At 33.7% G+C, this 21,076-nt stretch overlaps 1 protein-coding gene across 2 annotated transcripts; it reads left to right on the top strand.

Annotated features, from left to right (window-relative positions):
• Positions 1 to 6,452: 6,452 nt before the first annotated feature.
• On the top strand, positions 6,453 to 20,708 carry LOC132308464 (uncharacterized). 2 transcript variants are annotated; one of them, XM_059806547.1, is made up of 20 exons: positions 6,488 to 6,968; positions 7,238 to 7,326; positions 7,709 to 7,815; positions 7,921 to 7,972; positions 10,050 to 10,138; positions 12,825 to 12,891; positions 12,977 to 13,039; positions 13,331 to 13,501; positions 13,643 to 13,737; positions 13,834 to 13,912; positions 14,028 to 14,103; positions 14,231 to 14,274; positions 14,429 to 14,496; positions 14,999 to 15,084; positions 15,202 to 15,359; positions 15,453 to 16,797; positions 16,922 to 17,205; positions 18,365 to 18,568; positions 18,647 to 18,803; positions 20,087 to 20,708. In XM_059806547.1, exons 1-20 carry the CDS (start codon positions 6,857 to 6,859, stop codon positions 20,383 to 20,385), a joined length of 3,645 nt encoding a protein of 1,214 aa, XP_059662530.1. In that variant the 5' UTR covers positions 6,488 to 6,856; the 3' UTR covers positions 20,386 to 20,708. The 2 variants fall into 2 exon arrangements, with proteins under 2 accessions (XP_059662531.1, XP_059662530.1); XM_059806548.1 differs by lacking the exons at positions 18,647 to 18,803; positions 20,087 to 20,708 and having other exon boundaries at positions 6,453 to 6,968; positions 18,348 to 18,453.
• Positions 20,709 to 21,076: the final 368 nt, after the last annotated feature.

The following is a 21,076-nucleotide window of genomic DNA, read 5'->3' as shown; positions in this document are numbered from 1 at the left end:
TCGACACGTCTTTGCCCGTCCCAATGCAATCCTTCCTTATAAACCTTTTTTCACCCCGTCTCTTCTGTCTCGTCACAGTAATAAAGGTAAAACTTTTGGATAAATTCTTCAAGTTTATCGTAATGGTGCCAGTCATTCTTTTGTTTTAATATTTATATCAATTTTTTAATAGGGCAATTCTATCCAATTTTTGAATTAGCAAAAAAAAAAAAATTTCCTATCCTTTTTTTTTTTTTTGGGTATGAAACAATCTTATCCAATTCCATCAGAATTTCCAATTTTTTACTCACAGATCAGTATGCATTTTTTTTTATATTTAAAAACGCAAGTCTATAAGAGGAAATTGGTATTTTAAAATTGTTGACTTAATAATAAACCATTATAAATAGGTATTATCGTTGACAATAAACTTTTGGCTTATTATAGTGTTATTGGTAACTCCATTTGAGGCTTAATTTCAAATAACTCAACTAATAATTTAATTTCAAATTAAAAAAGTAATAACTTAATTAGGTGTAATTAATAACCCAATTTAAATATTAATATAAAATAAAATAAAATTTTAAGTGAATGAGATTTCATATTTCAATGAACACTTTAAATTCAAATGATTTTAAAAAATTCTTGATTTACAATTAACAATTAAAGTTTCAACCTATATAAATTTTTGATGCTTAATTTTAGTTAATCAAACAATTACGTGTAAGAGGATAAATTACTGTAACATTTTTAAAAAAATAAAATAATTGTAAGTTCTGAATAGCTCACACAAGTACACAACTAGTAAGGGCTTTGATAGTACTCATTTTATGTCTCTAGTTTGTTACTCGCCAAAGGCGAGACCTTAATTGTATGTAGTGGCGGCCAAATTGTGTGCATTCATGGATGGATTAAAATTTTAAATAAAAATAAGATTACATATATCACAAGAACACTGAAAAAACAATTAAAAAATTGAATTTATAATTAACAAATAAAGTTTCAACTTATAAAAAAATTTGGTCCTTAATTTTAGGTCTATCAAACAATTATGTGTAAACTAATATACTTTTTCAACAAGATGAGCATGAGCTGTATAATTACACTAATTTATTCATAGTAATTATTGTAGACGGGGGGTATAGGGATTGAGAGCGAGTGTAGAATGGGTTACGCGGTTACACTAAGAATCAACGGCTCATGTAGCTTGACTCCTCGAGAAGCCCACTAAAGTTGTTGAACGAACGGTGGAGATAGCGTGGGAATACGAAAGTTTGGTGTTTGATGCGGCATGGAAAAACCGCAAGGGAAGGAGAACGACGGTGATGGAATCCGATGAGAACCGTACGGCTAGCTTTCTTTCTGCACAAGCATGTTTTGATTGTCAAAGATACGTTTGGAGATTTTCAAAAAGTCATGTTGGTGTACGCTTCAAAGTAGAAACCAATTCAATATGTAAAACCACGCTACAAGCAATCCCAACATTTTCAATTGAATACGCCAATATTCTTTGCTAAATTATAGTAGTAGGAACTAAGAATCAAAATTTTTTTTTTTTTCATTTTTTTTTTTTTTTTTTTTGTTTTACTTTTGCATATCATGCTTATTTAAGAGTATTGCCAACACATAACCATGCCTAATCCAAAATCAAGAGATTATATACATCCTAACATAAAAAAAATTTCATTTGCCAATGAAAATATTGATACGGATCCTCTCCTTGAAACATCTCTCTCCTGCTCCTTCTAAAACTAACCTATCCACAACCTACTCTTTTTTCTCAAATCGTGATTCTTCTTTGGATATTGCTCCTGATTTTGTATCATCTTCAAAACCAACAATTGAGGTTTTAGGTTTTGCTCAGTTCACCATTGAATAATCATAAATATACGTTGAGTTTTAGAAAAAAAAAAAAATCAGAACAAATTAATAAACAAATATATCAATCAAGGAATCCATTGGGTCTCTCTGAAAATTAATTAAGGTTTTAGATTTAACACCATTCATTATTTATTTCCAGAATCAATCAATTTTTTTTTCTTTTATTTATGTGTATATATATTACATTTAGCACAAGTTGAAGAAGCCGGCAGATCAAAATTCGGGGAAGCAAAATTTGGATATAAAAGTTAATGAAGAAGAGAAGAGAAAAAAAATTGGATATAAAAGTTAATGAAAAGAGAAGAGAAAATTTTGGTTTTAGTATCTAAGATTTAGAACAAGAGAGGTTAAGAGGAGTGAGAAAGAGGGAAAGGGAGATTTGACAAATGATGTGTCTTAATACTAGCCTTTAGATTAATTTTGAAGAGAGTAGGAAAGAGATGTCCCATAGAAAGGATGGTGTCCGAAAATATTAATACATTTTTTTTTTTTAGACAAAAAACTCACATTACCATTTGTTCTTGCGAGAACTATAAAATTGTGACCTTTAAAATAAATAAAACAATTAAAATTCGAATTCATGTCTTTCATTTGAGAGACAAAAGGATATCGCTAAGCTATTGTTATTCTTGCTGTCACGAGACAATTTGTTAAAGAGAGGTTAATATTCTCTGGAACATATTAGGGCATTACCATTATTTAAGTTGCTTGTCGGTAGAATTCATGAGAGTATGGAAATGAATTACAGAGTAAACAAGAAAATTGTACGAGTTATTTAAGGTGTAACCTCTTTTTTAGATTGGTACACGTCACTTTCTATTTTTCTCATCTACCTAAACCTTCCTGTATTTAGATTGGTAAATGCCAACTGGTAACTTTTAAGGGAAAAATAAAATAAAATAAATAAAACTGGTAACTTTTAATATTCACATTGATTGGTTGCGGAACTTAGAATCAAATTCCTCTATACTCTCTGCGTACACTATATTGTATTTAATACTGTATTTATTTTAAATTAAACATTATTTAATGGCCTAATTGTAAAGCTCCAGCTCTATTTTCATTTTGTATGGTGAAAGTGTAAATTTTCTATTATAATGCTGAAATTTTACTAACTATATTACGCAAGAAATTAATTTATTGAAACTTAAGAAGAATATAGAAACAAGAAATTTCATTTTTAAACAGTAACTACTAATGAACTATAAATAAATAAAAATAGTAAAATATTTCCTATGAATTAAACATTTGTGAGATTTTAAAGCATACGTGAAAATATTTCCCGAAAATTAGGACTTTGTTTAATTTCCTTATAGAGAGTTGTTAGGACTTAGGACTCGTCAGTATTTTGAAGAGAGGAAAAAAAAAAAATCTGTTAATGATAATTACATATCAAATTATCAACAGTGTTTCAAATAGTTTTACATTTTTCTTCTTCTGAAAGCCATTACTAATTTGTCAAACAAAGATACCCCTTTTTAGTTTTAATTATCATCCTTGTATTTTCTTTTTAGTTTTAATTATGGAATGTTCAAGACCATTTATTTATTTATTTATTTTTATTTTTGGAAGGTAATGTTCAAGACCATATTTAGCTGTATCTGTACATCATCATCAATCAGAAAACAGATGGAAACCAGAAAAGGACTAAAGCTGAGTGAGGTATTACAACATGGGTGGGTCAGGGAAAGGCAAAGAAATTCTAACGTGTCCGACTCTTATGTGTTCATAAAATCTTGATGTGTCGACAACTTTACTTTTTCACTTTCCACTGTACATGACAATCTTAGTTTATGTGCCTTTATATATAAAAAAATTAAATTAAATTAATAAATCATATCTTAATAACTTGATATTTCACATCATGATATGAACACATGATCCAAATAACTTATTAGCAGATGTTTATTGATCATCATCATGACTAGTAATATTAATTTTGTTCAAAAGAGTGTTCATCTCGTGGGATTAGTTTCCGTTCTAAAATAAATGTCTACTTCAAAAATTATAAATAAATGTCTACTTCAAAAATTATAATTTATAATTATGTATGCTTTAAAAACTGTGATTCACAATTCTTAAAGTAGATATTTATTTTGAAATCGGAGGGAATATATATACAACTTATTTTTTTAGTTGATATTTACACACATTAATAATCATGCCTTCAATAAGATTTGAACCCCTAACATCATTTAAAAAATAAAAATTTGACATCACCAGCCTTTGGTCATTGTAATATGTATATTTACTTTATTTTGTAATATTTAGTATACGTAATTATCATCATTTTAAATGAAATATTTTATAAAATCTATAACGGCAACAGATTGTGGGATAGAGGAATTTTCTACCCAGTCAAAGTACTTAAATTTTATATTTGTAAAAATTTAAGTCTCAGTATATATATTGAGGAAAGTATAATAAAAAAATATGGAAAGATGAAACAAGATGAAAATTTGATAGGAGGAAGAATAAGATATAGAGAAAAGGTAAGGTACATATAAAATGAGGAGTGGTAAAAAAAAAGAAAAAACAAAAATCTCTAGCGATTGTTTCAATTACTTTAAAATAATAATAATTTGAGTACATTGATTCTCCCTTAGAAAAAGATATATCATTATTATCTTGATGAAACATTAGTAAAAAAATTTGTACATATCAATTTTAAATAAACAAAATTTCACAAGCTTTAGTGAAAACGATTATTAGGAACAAAATGGAGAAATACTAATGAATTTGTCATTTAACAAGTAACAACTATAAATATTAGTATATAAGATATCATTGGTAATTTTGCTATCTTAGTATCACAAAACTTTAATTTTCATTATTCTATTATCCAAAGACCTGTCGATTTAGATATTTTTCTTATTAACACTAACAAAAATGTATATCAATAAGGCTAATTTAGCGTGGTAGAATGAATTGAAATGGAATGAGAATGGAGGCGGGAATGAGAATGTTCATTCATTTTGTTTAAAAGTGGAATGATTTTGATGAAATGGACATTTTTCAACAATAGTGGGGAATGGTGATTCTAACTTTAAAATTGATACCAAACACGAAATTGGAAAAAAAAATCATTCCATTCTACCTTCTTTTATTCCATTCCACCACACCAAACTAACCCTAAAGGATCACGTATCTATATTAAAAATCACATAATCGCTATTATATATGTAATTTATTTTTTATACATATGTACATATATACAAATGTAAATGTGGTAATAATATATTACAAAAACCACCAAAATAATGGATTTACACTTTTTTTCAGATGATTTGGACTTCATAACTCAGAAGTGAAGCTAAAAAGGTTTAATTAAAATTTATGAAATTCAAAAGAATATAAGTTGTAGACTTGTAGTTATTTCCAAACTCATTATAATTGAGGTCAATAAATAATTCTTTTGGAAAAAATAATAATAATTTATAAAATAATAATTTTAGAGGGTATAAAAAAAATTGAAAACATATTTCCGATTACTATTGAAAATACTTCACAAATCAAGGGGTTTAGTTTTCCTTTCTACTTTTATACCTTTGAAAACGCTTTTGGTAATTTTTTTTTAATTATTTATTTATTTATTTTTATATACAATGCCAAAACATTTTGTGAATAGTGACAAAAAATCGAAACATCAATTTGATTTTTTATATATAATTCTGAACTGTATTTGGTACTGTATTGATGAATTGAATAGTAATTTTTTTGAAAAACTCTGATATTTTTAAATTAACCATTATATTTTTAAAAATTAAAACGCTTTTATATTAAATATATTTTTATGTTTTGTTTTTAAAATTTTTATAAGAAATAGATTTTATTAAATATACTTTCAATTATTATTGAAAACACTTATTTTATTTTAAGTTAAAGTATAATGCAAAAAATAAAAGGTTAATTTCTTGGCTCCTGTCCCACAACAAAAACTGTTAGCTAAGGATCACGCAGTAGACTGTGGGCGGTCCAATCAAACAAGTATTCATTTATTTATTTATTTTTATTTTTCTAACATTTTCAAATTTTCAGAGAACCAATCGAGAGTGTAGCTATGCCCTTCATTTTCATGCTTGCTTTTTTCTTCTCATTTATTTATTTTGCTTTTATTCTATAGTTGTCAATGGAAACATGTGGATCTCTCTTCCAAATCAAGGCAAGGTCAAAAAGCACCTCATATATATACATACACATATATTGTTATGCATAACAATTGGACAAAGTATAACATTTGGACTGAGTAAAGTCGAGGTGACTTGGAAGAAATAATATCATTCCTTTATGTTAGTAAATTGTCAGTGATCTAGAGATAAATAAGGGTATAATTTTCATTTTATTTTTATAAAATGAAAAAATATTAAAATTTTAATTTTTTGTAATGTTATATACATCAAGATAAACAGGTCCCAAAAAACAACTGGTGCAGTACTACAATATAAAAAGTTGTTTTCCCAGAAGCATTACAAACGACACCGACAAATTAATCCTCTCCTGACAGTCATCCGCCCATTGTGACCTGTTCCTGACACAGAACCCAAGATCCGATGCATCGGCTACAATCCTCTCAACATTCATTAACCTTTCCCTTTCTTGCAACTTAATCATTTACCGTCACTTCACACTTTCTGTGATCAACGGCCAATTATTGAAAAGGCACCGGAATGTTTAATAACCTAGGTCCCACTGTTCACCCTCATCAATCATCCCCTTTCTCACGTACCACATGAACCGCAGCACCCATCTTCTCACGTGCGAATTACACAGCCCAATGCGCCTGATATTGCCACCTTAAAAGTTCTCTCTGACACCACGCGAACCGACCCAAAGCCACCACCCCCAACCACGATCTGGTGGTTTCCGGTCTCCCATCGACGACGCAGCCACCGTATGCCCCGAACATTTTGATTTCCCGGCACCGCCACCTCCATTTCCAAGCGCCTCCTAGATCTGGAAAATTATAGAACACCTGAGTCGACGTGATAATCTCGAAATGGAGTCGATACTAGCACGAGCTTTAGAGTACACGCTGAAGTACTGGCTCAAATCATTCACCAGAGATCAGTTCAAATTGCAGGGGCACACTGCACAACTTTCCAATTTAGGTAAAACGTTGTTCTTATTCTTTCTGCTAATTAGTCGAAATTTGGGGAATTCTATTGTTAAACTAGAGATCAAAGTGGAATTTTATTTAGGTTGTGTTTGGAAGAAAGGAATCAATGCTTGGAATTGGAATTTGAGAACATTAGCCTAGAGTTTGGACTATTTTCCCTCGTAATCCAGTTCTAAAGCACCAATTCTGTGCTCCCAAACATAGCGTTTCGTATTTTATGTGATTTTTTTCTTATTTTAATTTTTTGTTGGAATTGGGTAGATTTAAATGGGGATGTTTTGCATGCGAGTCTCGGGTTGCCACCGGCGTTGAATGTCACCACGGCGAAGGTCGGAAAGTTGGAGATTATGGTTGGTAACTTCTTAATTTAATCGAACTCTCGGATTATTGATCATTCTTTGACACTTTGTTGTTATGATTTTTGTGTTCTGTTTGTTGCTGAGAAAAAAAAAAAAAAAAAAAAAAAAATCGGAATATAAGAATGTTAAATTTTGAGTCTTTATAGCATTAACTTTGTCCAAGTATTGTTTTACACTCTTTTTATCGGAGGTTGTCATTATTGGGTTCCCAGAAAATGAAATTCCAAAATATAATTTTCTCACCAACCAAACAGGGCCTCAATACATTCTTTCTGCTCTAACTATCGTGTTCCTTATTTAATATGTCATTGCTGCTTGCAGTAGGGTATTCTTGTAATTTTCCTAATTGAGTTTGATTGGTTTGATTTTGAAGCTTCCCTCTGTGAGTAATGTTCAAATAGAGCCGATTGTTGTCCAAATTGATAGGCTTGATGTGGTGCTGGAGGAGAATGATGACCTGGAATGTCGGACCACAAGCAGGTAATACAATTCCATTTCAGCCTCATGTTATGTTTAAGACTGGATTTAAGAGTTTGTCGTTTGTTGGGAGGGTTTAATGTATTACTCTTTTCACCTCGCTTGCAGTGCACAATCGTCCACCAGCTCTGGAAGAGGAGGTTATGGATTTGCTGACAAGGTTAGTCTTATTTTGGGAAGTTGAATTTCACTATTTGGCATTCAGGTATGTAGTTTGTATTATGAAAACCTAGGAAGCAAAAACTTGAATATATGGTAATTTTCTTTTCCAAACCTACAGTATATAAGTGTTTTTCATTTTTCAAAATTTTTGTAACTTTTTCCGTTCCCGAATTGTTGTTATTGGTTGCAAGAAATTTCTAGAATGGAAAAAAGGCATATACAAAGATTAATGGCTTAACAAAAGAAGGGTGATTGAGAAAGGGATGTAAATGACAGCATGTTTTTCAGTAGAGCTCATAGTATTACCTTGGATTTTAAACAGTAGATATTTAAGGAAAAAGATGTCTAGTTACATTCCATGATGTGGATACCATGATCATTTTGAAATTTGGAAAGGATTTCTATTCTAAGAAGACTTGAGTACAGATATTTAAAGTTGTTAGTTAGAACTTTGGAATGCTAAAGGGCGAGGATTGAAGTAATTGATAACATGTAAAATCAATATCTTATGCGTTCCTTATTCTTCTAGGATCTCTCTCTTAATGAGGAGCAAAAATTTGCAATTGCTTACTCCACTCATTCTACCCCAGTTAAAACACCCACTGCCTTCCAACCTCACTTTCTTCCTTTCTTTTCTTTTTTCTTTTATCTTAGTTTTTATTTTAAATCAAGGGAGCATATAATAGCACTTTGTTCACTGGTAGGACCTCTAGCATGTAATCACTTACGGAATTCTCTTATGTACCAGTACCATCTAGGACTTGCAAAGAAATGGTGAAAGAAAAGCAAAATGTTCAATAATGCTATAGAAGGAAGTTAATTTTAACTTTCTTATTCCTTTTCTTGCTCTTTCCAACATCCAAATAGGGCAATGGTGTTAAAAATCATTTGCTGTTATTTTCTTGATGAGGTGTCATGCAATGTTGCGGAGGGAAATACTTGAAAATTGCATCAATAAGAGTATCTCGTTGGTGAAGTTTTTCTCTCTTTTGCTGTATTGGTTAGTGTTTCGTGAAAACTTAAAACTATAGAGGTATGATTTATCACTTAATTAGTATAAAATTTAACATATGTTTTTATAACAATTTGCTGCCTGCATGATTTTTGATCCTTGGAATAATCTTTTGCAAGAAACTGTTTTGAGTTGGAGGGACGGGAATATTGTGTAAGTTACAGTCTGGTAGACAAGATTCAATTGGATTATTTATGCCAGTTCATTTAGAATGTGAGTCCGTATACATATTCTGGCATAGTGTAAGGCACAAAGTACTAGCCTTTAAAAAAAATGTTTTATTGAAACTGTTCCGGTGATCCAAAAACTTTGGATTGATGCTATACTTTAATTAAAGAGGACCTTCTAAGCAACTGCTTGGATTATGAATACTTTTCTCTTCCGAATTTTCTTCTTGTGCAAGCCTACCTCATTCCCTTGAGTTTGCATGCCTTCTTCACTCTGGCAATTTGTTTATATTATCACATTCCAAACCCTTCCATTAGTTTATTAGCTGTCTTGGTCAACTATGAAAAATGCCCCTATTTGCTTGATTATTATTGTTTTCTAGATAACACATACTCAGTAGCATCTTATTGTTTACATAAGCTTTATAGGAGGACAAAGAGGCCTGAAAAGCAAGGATGCTGCCTAGTTTGCTATGCACTAGTTTTCTTGCAGATTGGACAGTTTTCTTGACAACTTTAGATCATATCTTTCACAGTGAGAAAAAAAACTTTAGATTGTATCTCTGTACAGAATACTTGTACCAGATTATACTCTTATTTTTGATGCGTAAGCACAAAAAGTTTTTGCAAGATTCATCTTCACTTGGGCTGGATATGGTTTTATTCTGGGCTTGCTGGCCACAAGCTAGGTGTAACGGGTGGGCGCTTGCCTATTTACCCAAAAACTCAAACTGTTGGGTAGTGCTGCATACCCACCCATTTATACCCAATCACTTTCCCATCCGGATCCGATGTGGGACAAATGCCCTTGTAACACCAGGCCTATATGGACTTGGGACCACCATTGTGCTGACACTTGGATTTGAAATATACTGTTTGACTTTTTAAATTATCAGATTGCGGATGGAATGACTGTGGAAGTGCACACTGTCAATCTTCTACTTGAAACTCATGGAGGCGCTCGACAACGGGGAGGAGCAACCTGGTAATTCCTCGTAGCCTCAACCATCTTATACATCTGTGTTTGGTTGTCTATGTTGTTTGGATATAGTTTGACACAATTCATGACCTACCTGGACAAGGAGAGAGAACTCATCAATGTCCAGTCCATGAAAAATTTCCGTTTTAATTGTTTCCTAATTGTTATTAAACAAATCCAAGCACCCTTATGCTGAAAGAGGAGATTATTTGCTTGGCTGCCCTGCCAACTATTTGTAACTAGCTACTGAACTTTGAGTCTTTGTGTATAAGAATCTTGATCATCTAGGTAGGGCAGTAGAAGTATGCAAGGGGAATGAATGTTGAATGGGAACTGGGAAAGGCACTGCTCTGGTGGAACTTTGCCAAGAACCATATCAACCTTTATCTGGTCAACTACATGCTAAAAGCATTCCAATAGGTCATGCACGTCTGATGACAATCTTGTAACCTGTTGGCTTTTTGTTGTATCCTGTTGGGGCAAGCTAGTGATTCCCCCGGTGTGACTTACTTGGTTAATTCTATAAATGCTTGTTGGTTCAGAAATACATGCTGACATGTGTGGTGAGAATACTTTAAAGAATTCATCATCATTGCCGCAATAATGCATTAGCTATGTATCTATATTTATAATTTTATATAAATTTTATCTTCAACTGAAATTTGTTATACATCCTAAGAACGTCTCAGCTGCAATTAGTGGCCTCTTGATCAAGAAGAAGGACGATTTTCTTTTCGAATTCGAACGATATCTTATAATCTATTTTTTGGTATCTTCATTCAACATATGAGTATCTTGCGATCAATTCTAAAGCAACTCTCAAGTCATTGATGTTGTGGTGATGAAAACTGTTATCTAGTTCTAAGCAGGCATCTCTCTCTGTTTCTCTCTCTCTCTCTCCTCAACGATGTTCTCTGACCTGTTCTGCTCACCTAATTTATGGAACTCTTTTCAAAACTTTTTATTTTTGAATCAGTTGACAAATTAAGTTAATGATGACTGTCTACAATTGTTGCTGCACTGCTTGTGTTCATATTACCTTGCTTCTGCATTTACTGGTATTCAGCTAAAGGAACATTATGCTGACTTGACAGGATTTTTTGCACTGTTGGACAAACCCATATAGATGTATTGTGTGAAGTCTTGTGTTCATCTGGAAAGTTCATATATTCTACAGCTTCATTTGATAATAACTGTCACCTCCTTTTTATGCAGCATGCACTTCATATTGTGTGTTCTTTTCCCTGCAAATGCTTGTTTGGTTAACGTGTTGTAAGCTGTTTTTTTGTTTTGTTTTGTTTTTGTTTTTTGGTTTTTTGTTTTTTGTTTTCTCTGAATGGGGATATTTTATAAAAGGAGAGAACTAAAAAGGTACATGAGATAGTGAAGGCATACCTTCACAGTACAAGGAGACTAGAAATGAATATGACCACTTCCAGTACAAGGAGAAGAGGAAAAGAAAAGAGAAAATGAAAAAGGAACTGTAAGCTACAATCATGACATAAAGGGTAGATAACTTCAAGGTCCTGTTGTAATTTGTAACATTAATAACTGTGGGACCTTTCTTCTATTTTTACTTATCAGCTTGACTCTTGGGCTTCCTGAATTTTTGGATCTCTTCTTTTGACTTCATCATTTTGTTGCATTGCTCATCCTCTGATTTTTGATTGTCTATGTTCTATATGTGCTGAGGTAAATGAAATTTCCATAGAGAAACCTCTTATTCATACTTGACTTTAAAGATGTTATTCCAATTCTGATTTTTAGGTCTGACATGTTTTAGATTTGAGATCTAATTAGCTTGATATAATTTTAATTTCAGAAAATTGATATTGGCTTTTGTGTGTCTCTTATGGAATGTTTAATCAATATTTGTTTTAAGTTTTTTTTTCCCTTTAACATGAAACTCTGTGTTCATGTGCTGGTCTCCCCTCCTTTGCCACCTCTATCGCTTTCTTCCTTATAAACACATATGTACTTTTAAACTTCTAAAGGACCAGTAAACACGTTCAAGGAGGCCAATTAACCAAATAAAAGAAGAAGAAGAAATCCTTGGAAAAATATGGTATTAACTAAATCGTGAAAAACTGTAAACTTTTCAGAAGTCATAAACAACAAAAAAAATAAAATAAAAAAATAAAAACGTGTGAATAAAGTTGGTACTGAATCATAACAACTCAAAAACTTTGTTTTGGATGAAAAGCTTCTAGGTTACATCACTGCCGAAAGCCCCTCGCATAGGTGCTACTTCTACTGGTTGCTTGATTTTTTCCTTCCATCATGTATCTGTTCAGTTGTAAGGTGAACACCACCGATAACCTTTCTTAACTCGAGAATTTAGAATTTCTTTCGATTATTCTTGACATTGTAACTTGAGGGCCGCTCCAGTTTTGCTTTCTCTTGCCATCATCTTTAAATGGAGATGTTGCTGTGTTGATCTAAATTAAATATTTAATTCTAATTCATGTGCTTGTTGTCTATCTTAATTCGCTGGGGTACATATTGATTCATCACATAAATAGGAACTGATGCTCTTTACACTTGAAGATTATATTTTATTTTGCTTAATTTTGTCAGAAGGATCTAAGCATTATCCACATAAAACCGTACTTGGGCTAAGTTTGTTTATTATGCAAGTTTCAGTGCTTACCCTTCATTGACACTCTCTTTTCATTTTCTCCTCTTTCATCAGGGCATCACCTATGGCGTCTATCACTATACGCAATCTCTTGCTCTATACTACAAATGAAAGTTGGCAGGTTATATCAGTAGAATTCTTGTACAATTGTTTTTTTAGCTGGTTTCTAGTGGACAATTGCTTACGGAAACAATTACTTGTAACAGGTTGTAAATCTTAAGGAAGCAAGGGATTTCTCCAATGACAAAAAGTTCATTTATGTGTTTAAAGTAATTATTCTAGCCATTTGTTTTCGTTTATAAATATATGTATGTATACATTATATTTATTTATATATATTTATGGGTTGCAGGGTAGGGTGGTCTCTACTCTATTTGTTTAACAACATCCTTTGGTTATTAATCACATTCAGCACAGCTGTTGTATCATGTGTGCTTACTCCTGAACGTGTCTGTTTTATAATTATAATTTTAGTTTTTGTCTTTTTCTAATAATGAAGATTTTTGTAATATCCACATTTATATATATCAGTTCGTAATGTGCTATTTTTTCCCCACCAGAAACTTGAATGGGAACATTTATCGATTGATCTCCTTCCTCATCCTGATATGCTCATGGAAGCTCATTCTGCATACTCCGAAGAGGGACCTAACAGGAAAGACGATGATGGTGCAAAACGAGTTTTTTTTGGCGGGGAGCGATTCATTGAAGGAATATCGGGACAGGCTAATGTAATTAAAAATAATTTAACACTTAACTTGATTTTTAGTGAACTTTGCTTTTCACTAGAGAGCAATGTTAAGCTAATAATTACTATCAGTATTAATGTGAATGCTATTTATCAGTAATTTTTAACTTTTTTATATGATCAGATCACAATACAGAGGACAGAACTAAATAGTCCACTGGGTCTTGAGGTTAAGTTGCATATTACAGAAGCTGTTTGCCCTGCTTTAAGTGAACCAGGAAAGTTAAATGTTCTATATTTTTTTCTTGCATTCTTAGTGCATCTTTTGTAAGTTACATGAATGGCATGCTGACTAGGCACCATAATGTGAGCAGGGTTACGTGCTCTACTCCGCTTCTTGACGGGATTATATGTTTGTCTAAATAGAGGAGATGTGAATCCAAATGATCAACAGGTTCAAGTCAATGTTATTGTGTATCCTTTGTCCAAATTTGAAACTTAGCATTATTGCATAAGCTAGCTATATACATATATCAACTTAGTTCCTTCTCTGTCTCCCTCTCTCGTAGCGTTCCACGGAAGCTGCAGGACGTTCTATAGTCTCTATTATCGTGGATCACATATTTCTCCGCATCAAGGATGCTGGTTTGTCTTTGATTCCCTTTCAAATGTGTCTAGATTCTTTCTTGTTTTGTTATATTTTATTTTATATCTTAAGTTCTCTACGAGTTGTTTCGCCATATCTTCTGCTAACAATCAGTCTTACTTGCAGATTTCCAGCTTGAACTTTTAATGCAGTCACTTTACCTTTCCCGGGTATCTTTCTGTGACACTTCAATAAGATTGACACCTTTGCTGTGGGTGGCTATGCATTCCCTTGGGTTCTTGTGCAGTTCTATATTATTATTTGTATGATTTCTGGGCTTTTATGCAGTTCAAGTTTACATATAATGTTGCACTTTTATTGCAGGCAAGTGTTTCTGATGGAGAAAATGCGAAATGCTTGACTCAAGTTATGTTAGCTGGATTAATTTTAAGGTATACTGCATTGCATGTCCACTTTACCATACATCTGTTGCCTGTTAATTTTCTCGCACAGTTCCAATCAGGTTTTGAGATTTTAGTAAGCACATACATAAATTTGATTTTGTTGTCTGGTGGTGCTGCTTGAAGGTTTAGCAGTTTTTATTTGGAATAATATTATATGTTTGTAAATGCTAAACATGGTTCAGGTATTTATTAGTGCTGATTTATTTATTAATATATTATTTAGCTTTCGGCAGTTATCATGAAATGGTTATGTTCTGTATATGTGAAAAATTGCAGTCTATTTTCATAATTCTTGGCCAATCTTTGTTGGTAAAGTTTAAAAAGCATTTTTTTTCTTCTATTGGTGGGTGGTTCACTGGAAAGCAAAAGGCGCATAATTATACTGTGACCGAGCAGAGAATATGTCAAGTATGAGTTATATGGAACACCCCATATAATTGGATGTTGCTTTCTTCTTTTAGTTGATTTGGGTTAATTGGTTTAAATGCAGGGATGTGTTTTCTCGCCCTCCACACACCTTAGTGCAACCGTCGGTGCAGGAAGCTACAATAGATCCTTTGGGCATTCCGGATTTTGGTATTCTTTAATTTGTCCATCTATTCCCAAGGGAGATACCCAATGGTTGGCTCTTAATCTGGTACACTTGGATGTCTCATTTAAAGTTGATATCTTTCTTCTGTTTTTTATGGGCAGGTGAGAACTTTTGTCCTCCAATATATCCATTAGGAGACCAGTGGTGGCATTTAAATGAGGGTGTTCCTCTAATATGCCTCCATTCTCTTCAGGTCAAGCCATCCCCAGTCCCGCCATCTTTTGCTTCACAAACAGTTATCAACTGTCAACCTCTTATGGTATTTATCTATTATTTTAATAAAAAACCTCATACCATTTGTTTGTTCTGATTGTTTTACTTTCTAATATCATTCTCCCCATTCTTTACCCAGATTTATCTTCATGAAGAATCCTGTCTGAGAATATCTTCCTTCTTAGCTGATGGAATTGTTGTCAACCCTGGCGCTGTTTTACCGGAATTTTCAGTTAACTCCCTCATATTCAATCTCAAAGAAATAGATATCACCATTCCTCTGGAGATGGCAAAACCACAATACCCTGCTGGCAATGGCAACATTACTTTTCAGAGCTCCTTCACCGGAGCGAATCTTCATATCGAGAATTTATTCTTTTCGGAGTCACCTTCCTTAAAACTCAAGCTACTGAATCTGGAAAAGGACGCTGCTTGCTTCTGTTTCTGGGAAAATCAACCTGTTGATGCTAGCCAGAAGAAATGGACAACTGGAGCTTCTCTCCTTAGTTTGTCTCTAGAGATGTTTGATGGATCAACAGGAGTTCAAAGTTCCCATATCTCGTCTTTAGGTTCATGGAGATGTGTTGAGCTGAAAGATTCTTGTATTGAGGTAGCAATGGCAACTGCAGATGGGTGCCCATTAATAAATGTTCCTCCTCCAGGAGGTATTGTCAGAGTAGGAGTTGCTTGTCAACAATATGTGTCCAACACTTCGGTTGAGCAGTTGTTTTTTGTGCTGGATCTCTATACCTACTTTGGTAGGGTTGCTGAAAATATAGCTGCAGTTGGAAAAAGTAACCGACCGAAGAAAAAAGGAAATGAATATGAATCTTTGGGTGGAAGATTGATTGAGAAGGTTCCTGGTGATACTGCTGTAAGCTTAGTTGTGAAGGACCTCCAGCTAAGATTTCTGGAATCTTCTCCTATTGCTATACAAGGAATGCCTCTGGTTCAGTTTGTTGGAGAAGATTTATTTATCAAAGTTACTCATAGAACCCTGGGTGGTGCAGTAGCTATTTCTTCCAAATTAGTTTGGGAGAGTATTGAGGTGAAATGTGCAGACACTGACGGAAATTTTGCACATGAGAATGGCAGTGTGTTTACTTCTAATGAAAATGGTCTGACGATATCTGGGAATGGACATCCCCAACTGAGAGCTGTCTTTTGGGTGCAAAACAGAAGGAATCGTAATTCAAATGGCAATGCCTTTTCTGTTCCATTTTTAGATATAAGCATGGTGCAAGTCATTCCATATGATGCACGGGATATGGAGTGCCATAGTTTGAGTATGTCAGCTAGTATTGCTGGTGTTCGCCTTGGGGGTGGAATGAATTATGCTGAAGCCCTGCTGCATCGATTTGGAATATTTGGGCCTGATGGTGGTCCTGGGGAGGGGCTCTCCAAAGGACTAGAGAGATTATCTGCAGGGCCTTTGTCAAAACTTTTTGAGGCATCTCCTCTGACTGTGGATGAACTCAAAGAGAGTATGGACTGAAAATTTTCTCATCTTATATGCTATATTTTTTGCGTGTTATCTTCGGTAATACCTTTTTCCTGAGTGTAGTTATCTTAAATCCTCCTCCACCTTTTCTTTCTTCTCCTCTCCAGATGGAAATTCAGGAGATGGGAGAGACAATGGGTTCTTGCACTTGGGTACACCGGATGATGTGGATGTATGCATAGAATTGAAAGATTGGTTATTTGCTCTCGAAGGTGCACAAGAGATGGCAGAAAGTTGGTGGTTCTGCAATCCTGATTTTGGCAGAGAAAAGAGGTGCTGGCACACGACTTTCCAGCGTTTGCAAGTGAGAGCAAAAAGTAGTCCAAAACATTTGGTAAATGGCAAGGGGAAATCTCCTGGAAGACTGCAATTTCCCATTGAATTGGTCACGGTAAGAATCTGTTTCATTTTCTCAAAGCTAAGTTAGTTTTTGAGATACAGATAATGATTTAAGGTTTTAATAATACAAGATAAATCCACTTTGAATTTTAATAAATTTCAAGGAATTTTTTTTTCCTGGAAGACTGCAATTTCCCATTGAATTGGTCACGGTAAGAATCTATTTCATTTTCTCAAAGCTAAGTTGGTTTTTGAGATACAAATAATGATTTAAGGTTTTAATAGTACAACTTAAATCCAAATTGAATTTAATTAAATTTCAAGGATTTTTTTTTTTTTTTTTTGGTGCATTAGTTTTGTTTAATATTTAGTCTACATGAGTTGAATAAATCTAGATGTCTCTACAACATTTTGCTGGTGTCCATCTGACAAGGTTAGTGTACTGCCTAGATAAGATACTAAAGGTTGCTATGTTTGGTTGGTTTGTTTGTTTTCTCGTACTGGGTGGTTATTTCGTTATAAGTGGGTTGTTGAGACTTCTGTCCTTTGCTATGTTTGGTTAATCTGTTTGTTTTCAAGTTTGTTCGTAGTGGGCGGTTATTTCGTTATAAGTGGGTTGTTGGGACTTCTGTTCTTTCATGAAAAGTGAAGTGGTAATGTCCTGCCGAATTCGTCTTTCACAAAGCTGGGTTTTGGTTTATCAATGTCGTTACGGTTCTGGGTTGGCAATTGGAAACAACTATCACATTGGTGGGTGTTGAGATTCTGCGTGATTGGACCACGCTGCAATTGACGTAATTCCAACCTTGTCACTTGTCATTATGCCAAACGGGTCATTCCCAGCAGTCAGCAAACCCAAGCTGAAGTTGGAAAGTCTGGTTTTATTTGATCTTCACCCCATGGTTGAGAAGTATAATGTTGGCTTTGGTATGGGTTTAGTGTTGTGCTTTTAGAGTTTTGGAGTTTGGTTGGGTCTGGATTGACTATATTGCTTTTGGGCATGGGTTGTGCTAGTTCTTTAAACCTAGATCTGGTTTGGTTTTGCTGTGAAATAATATCAGCCTGAACGGAGGACCATCAGTTCCTAGTGACCAGTTATTGTCTCCTAAGTGGATTTGCTGATAACCATTACTTTCCCATTTTTGCATTGATTTTAAATCAATAATTTCTTTTTCCTTACAAGATATCATACAGTTTATGGATGCATGCAGATAGGTGTGGAAGGCTTGCAGACCTTAAAGCCCCAGGCACGGAAGGAAATGGTTCAAGATGGTATACCTGCAAAAGGGTTCAAACAAACTGTTGAGACATGTGGTATAAATCTTGATGCTGACATAGTTGTCTCTGAAGATGATGGTGACGATGAAATGGCCAAGTGGGTGGTGGAAAACTTGAGATTTTCTGTGAAGCAGCCGGTAATAAGATTTAATTTGTTAAGTAATTAATTTGTCTTATGAAAGAATTGCCATGTTACAATGATCTTTACTTGGTAGATCGAGGCGATTGTGACAAAGGACGAACTGCAACACCTTGCTTTTTTGTGCAAGTCTGAGGTCGACTCAATGGGTCGAATAGCTGCTGGAGTCCTGCGGGTACTCAAGCTGGAAGGGTCCGTTGGCCAGGCAGCCATTAATCAACTAAGCAACCTTGGTATTTTCAATATCTTTATTTCTTTATTTATTTCTTTCTGCTCTCTACCAGCCTTGAAACCTTGAAGTCTAATTTGAATTAGGAAGTCACTTTATAAATACCCAAAGGGTTAAGATTGAGATATCTAGATATTTCATAAGTGGAACTGTATATTAAATTGAGACAAGTATTAACATTATTAGTTTCTAGATTTGATTGACAAAAATTGATAAAAGAAATTGAGGAAATCTCTAAGCATAAGGAAAAAGTAGAAGATACCTTGCCTAAGAACACCAAGCACAAATAAATCAACAATTGTGAATATCTATTGTTGTGTCTTGGATCATTCACCAGTCCTGGATTCAAGTCTTTCTAAGACCTTAAAACGTTATCTCTGTTCATAAATTAGCTTACTACTAATACTGGCTCACTTTGCCAATCCTGAAATAGAAACTGTGGCTCAGTTTATTTACCCAAAAAAAAAAAAAAATTTAAAATTAAAAACTGTAGATAGTTTTTACTGGAAAACTGAAAGTTTCCCCATGTATCTTTGTGAGGTGTGGCATGAATTTATTTAAAAAAACCTCTCCATTTTAGTGTTTTGTTTGGAAGATCAGTTTTTACTGGAAAACTTAAAAGTCTCCATGTATTTTTGTGAGGTGTGGCATGAAAATTTTGAGAAAAAAACCTCTCCATTTTAGTATTTTGTTTTTTGTTTTCCCCCCCTTTCACTAAGTTGTTTGAATGTCACAGTGTCAATCGAGTAGCTTTATGATACTGTCAATGAAATATAGCATCTTAAATATAGCGTCTTAGTGGGTACTCAGAAGGGTGGATCTTACATGGGGTTTAATCGAATAGTAAAAGAGTGTTAACATGGGATGTGGGTCTATTAGTCATTTGAGTAGTGTTGTAGAACACAAAATTACCTGCTTGTTGGAATTTGGATATCCAATATCTGGATTCTTTTAACTTAATCAAAATACTGCATCGAATTGCCGTGTGTAAGATTGAGCACTGTAAAAATTCTGTTTGGTAATAGGATTCAAAGAACCTTACGGTTCAGATTTTTGTTAACTTTATTGTTCTATATTTGAAACTGTGATACAAGCTCTTGACAATTGAAGCTCCTGGAGTTTGGGTTCCACCTTGAACTGCATAATTCTTTCCTCACTTTCTTGAGCTTTACTGTCTTTTCCCCACTTCTCATGGCCTATCGGTTGAATTTCTGGAATGGCTTAGATTCTGATGGAGTTGTACTCCTTACTGGGTTATTGATAGTTTTTAAGAATTGATGACTGCAGGAAGTGAGGGACTTGACAAGATTTTCACTCCGGAAAAGCTTAGAAATGGTGGTAGTGCTGGCAGTATCGGGATCAATACGTCTTTGAATGTGACCAGTGGAAGCCTGACTCCGACTTTGGAATCAACAGTGGCTTCACTTGAAGAGGTGGTCCTGGATTCAAAGGCCAAATGTGCGGCTCTTACCACTGAATTATGTGGTTCAGAATCTTCTCTACAGCATCTCACCAACGTTAAACAACTGAGTCAGAAGCTTGAGAGCATGCAGAGTTTATTGGCACAATTGCGGACTAAAATTTAGTTCTCTTATCGTCTTTGTTGCTGTACAATATTTGGGATAAAAAATCCCAATCATATAGTTCTGCCAATTTTTTTGCTCTTTTATTTTTATTTTTACTTTTGTATATACATACTACTACACATGCAATACAGATCTGAGTGTACACTAATCAGGTATATTTAAGAGAGGATCATAGATCCAACTGGAAATTTTGTATCAGAGTGATGACACTTCTATATGGGTTGCTGTTAAGTTTAAAGAAATATATCTTGTGATTGAATTCAACAATTTTTCAAAGACAGCTTTACTTCATTCGAGAATAATCCATATAGTTTGATATTTAATTTGTTATTCTTCAGAACTTCAAATCCTTTTCCTTTTTACCGACCTATTCAAAACTTTAAATGTTGTCCAAGTGTAAAGTATATTTGTTTCTCAAGGATTTTCATAATGTGTAGTGGTGATTGTAAACGGGGGAGCCTTATCTCATCATATTTAAAATGAGTGCATACGGGTTGGGTGTTAGTTTCACTTAATAATTTAAATTAAAATGAGTACACGAGTTGGATGTTAGTATCACCTAATAGTTTAAATTAAAATAAGTGCATTGGATGTTAGTCTCACCTTATAGTTTAAATTTTTTAGGATACTAAAGCCAAACGCCTGGCTTGGAGGTATTTTGGTGCGTTCAGATGACGTAAGTTCATCCAAT

The sequence above is a fragment of the Cornus florida genome, unplaced genomic scaffold (assembly GCF_030987335.1).
Source record: "Cornus florida cultivar Cherokee Brave unplaced genomic scaffold, ASM3098733v1 CherokeeBrave_3.0.0_Hap2_Chr05, whole genome shotgun sequence".
NCBI lineage: Eukaryota > Viridiplantae > Streptophyta > Magnoliopsida > Cornales > Cornaceae > Cornus > Cornus florida.
Note: the sequence above shows the minus strand (reverse complement) of the source record. Positions and strands in the feature narration are given on the sequence as shown.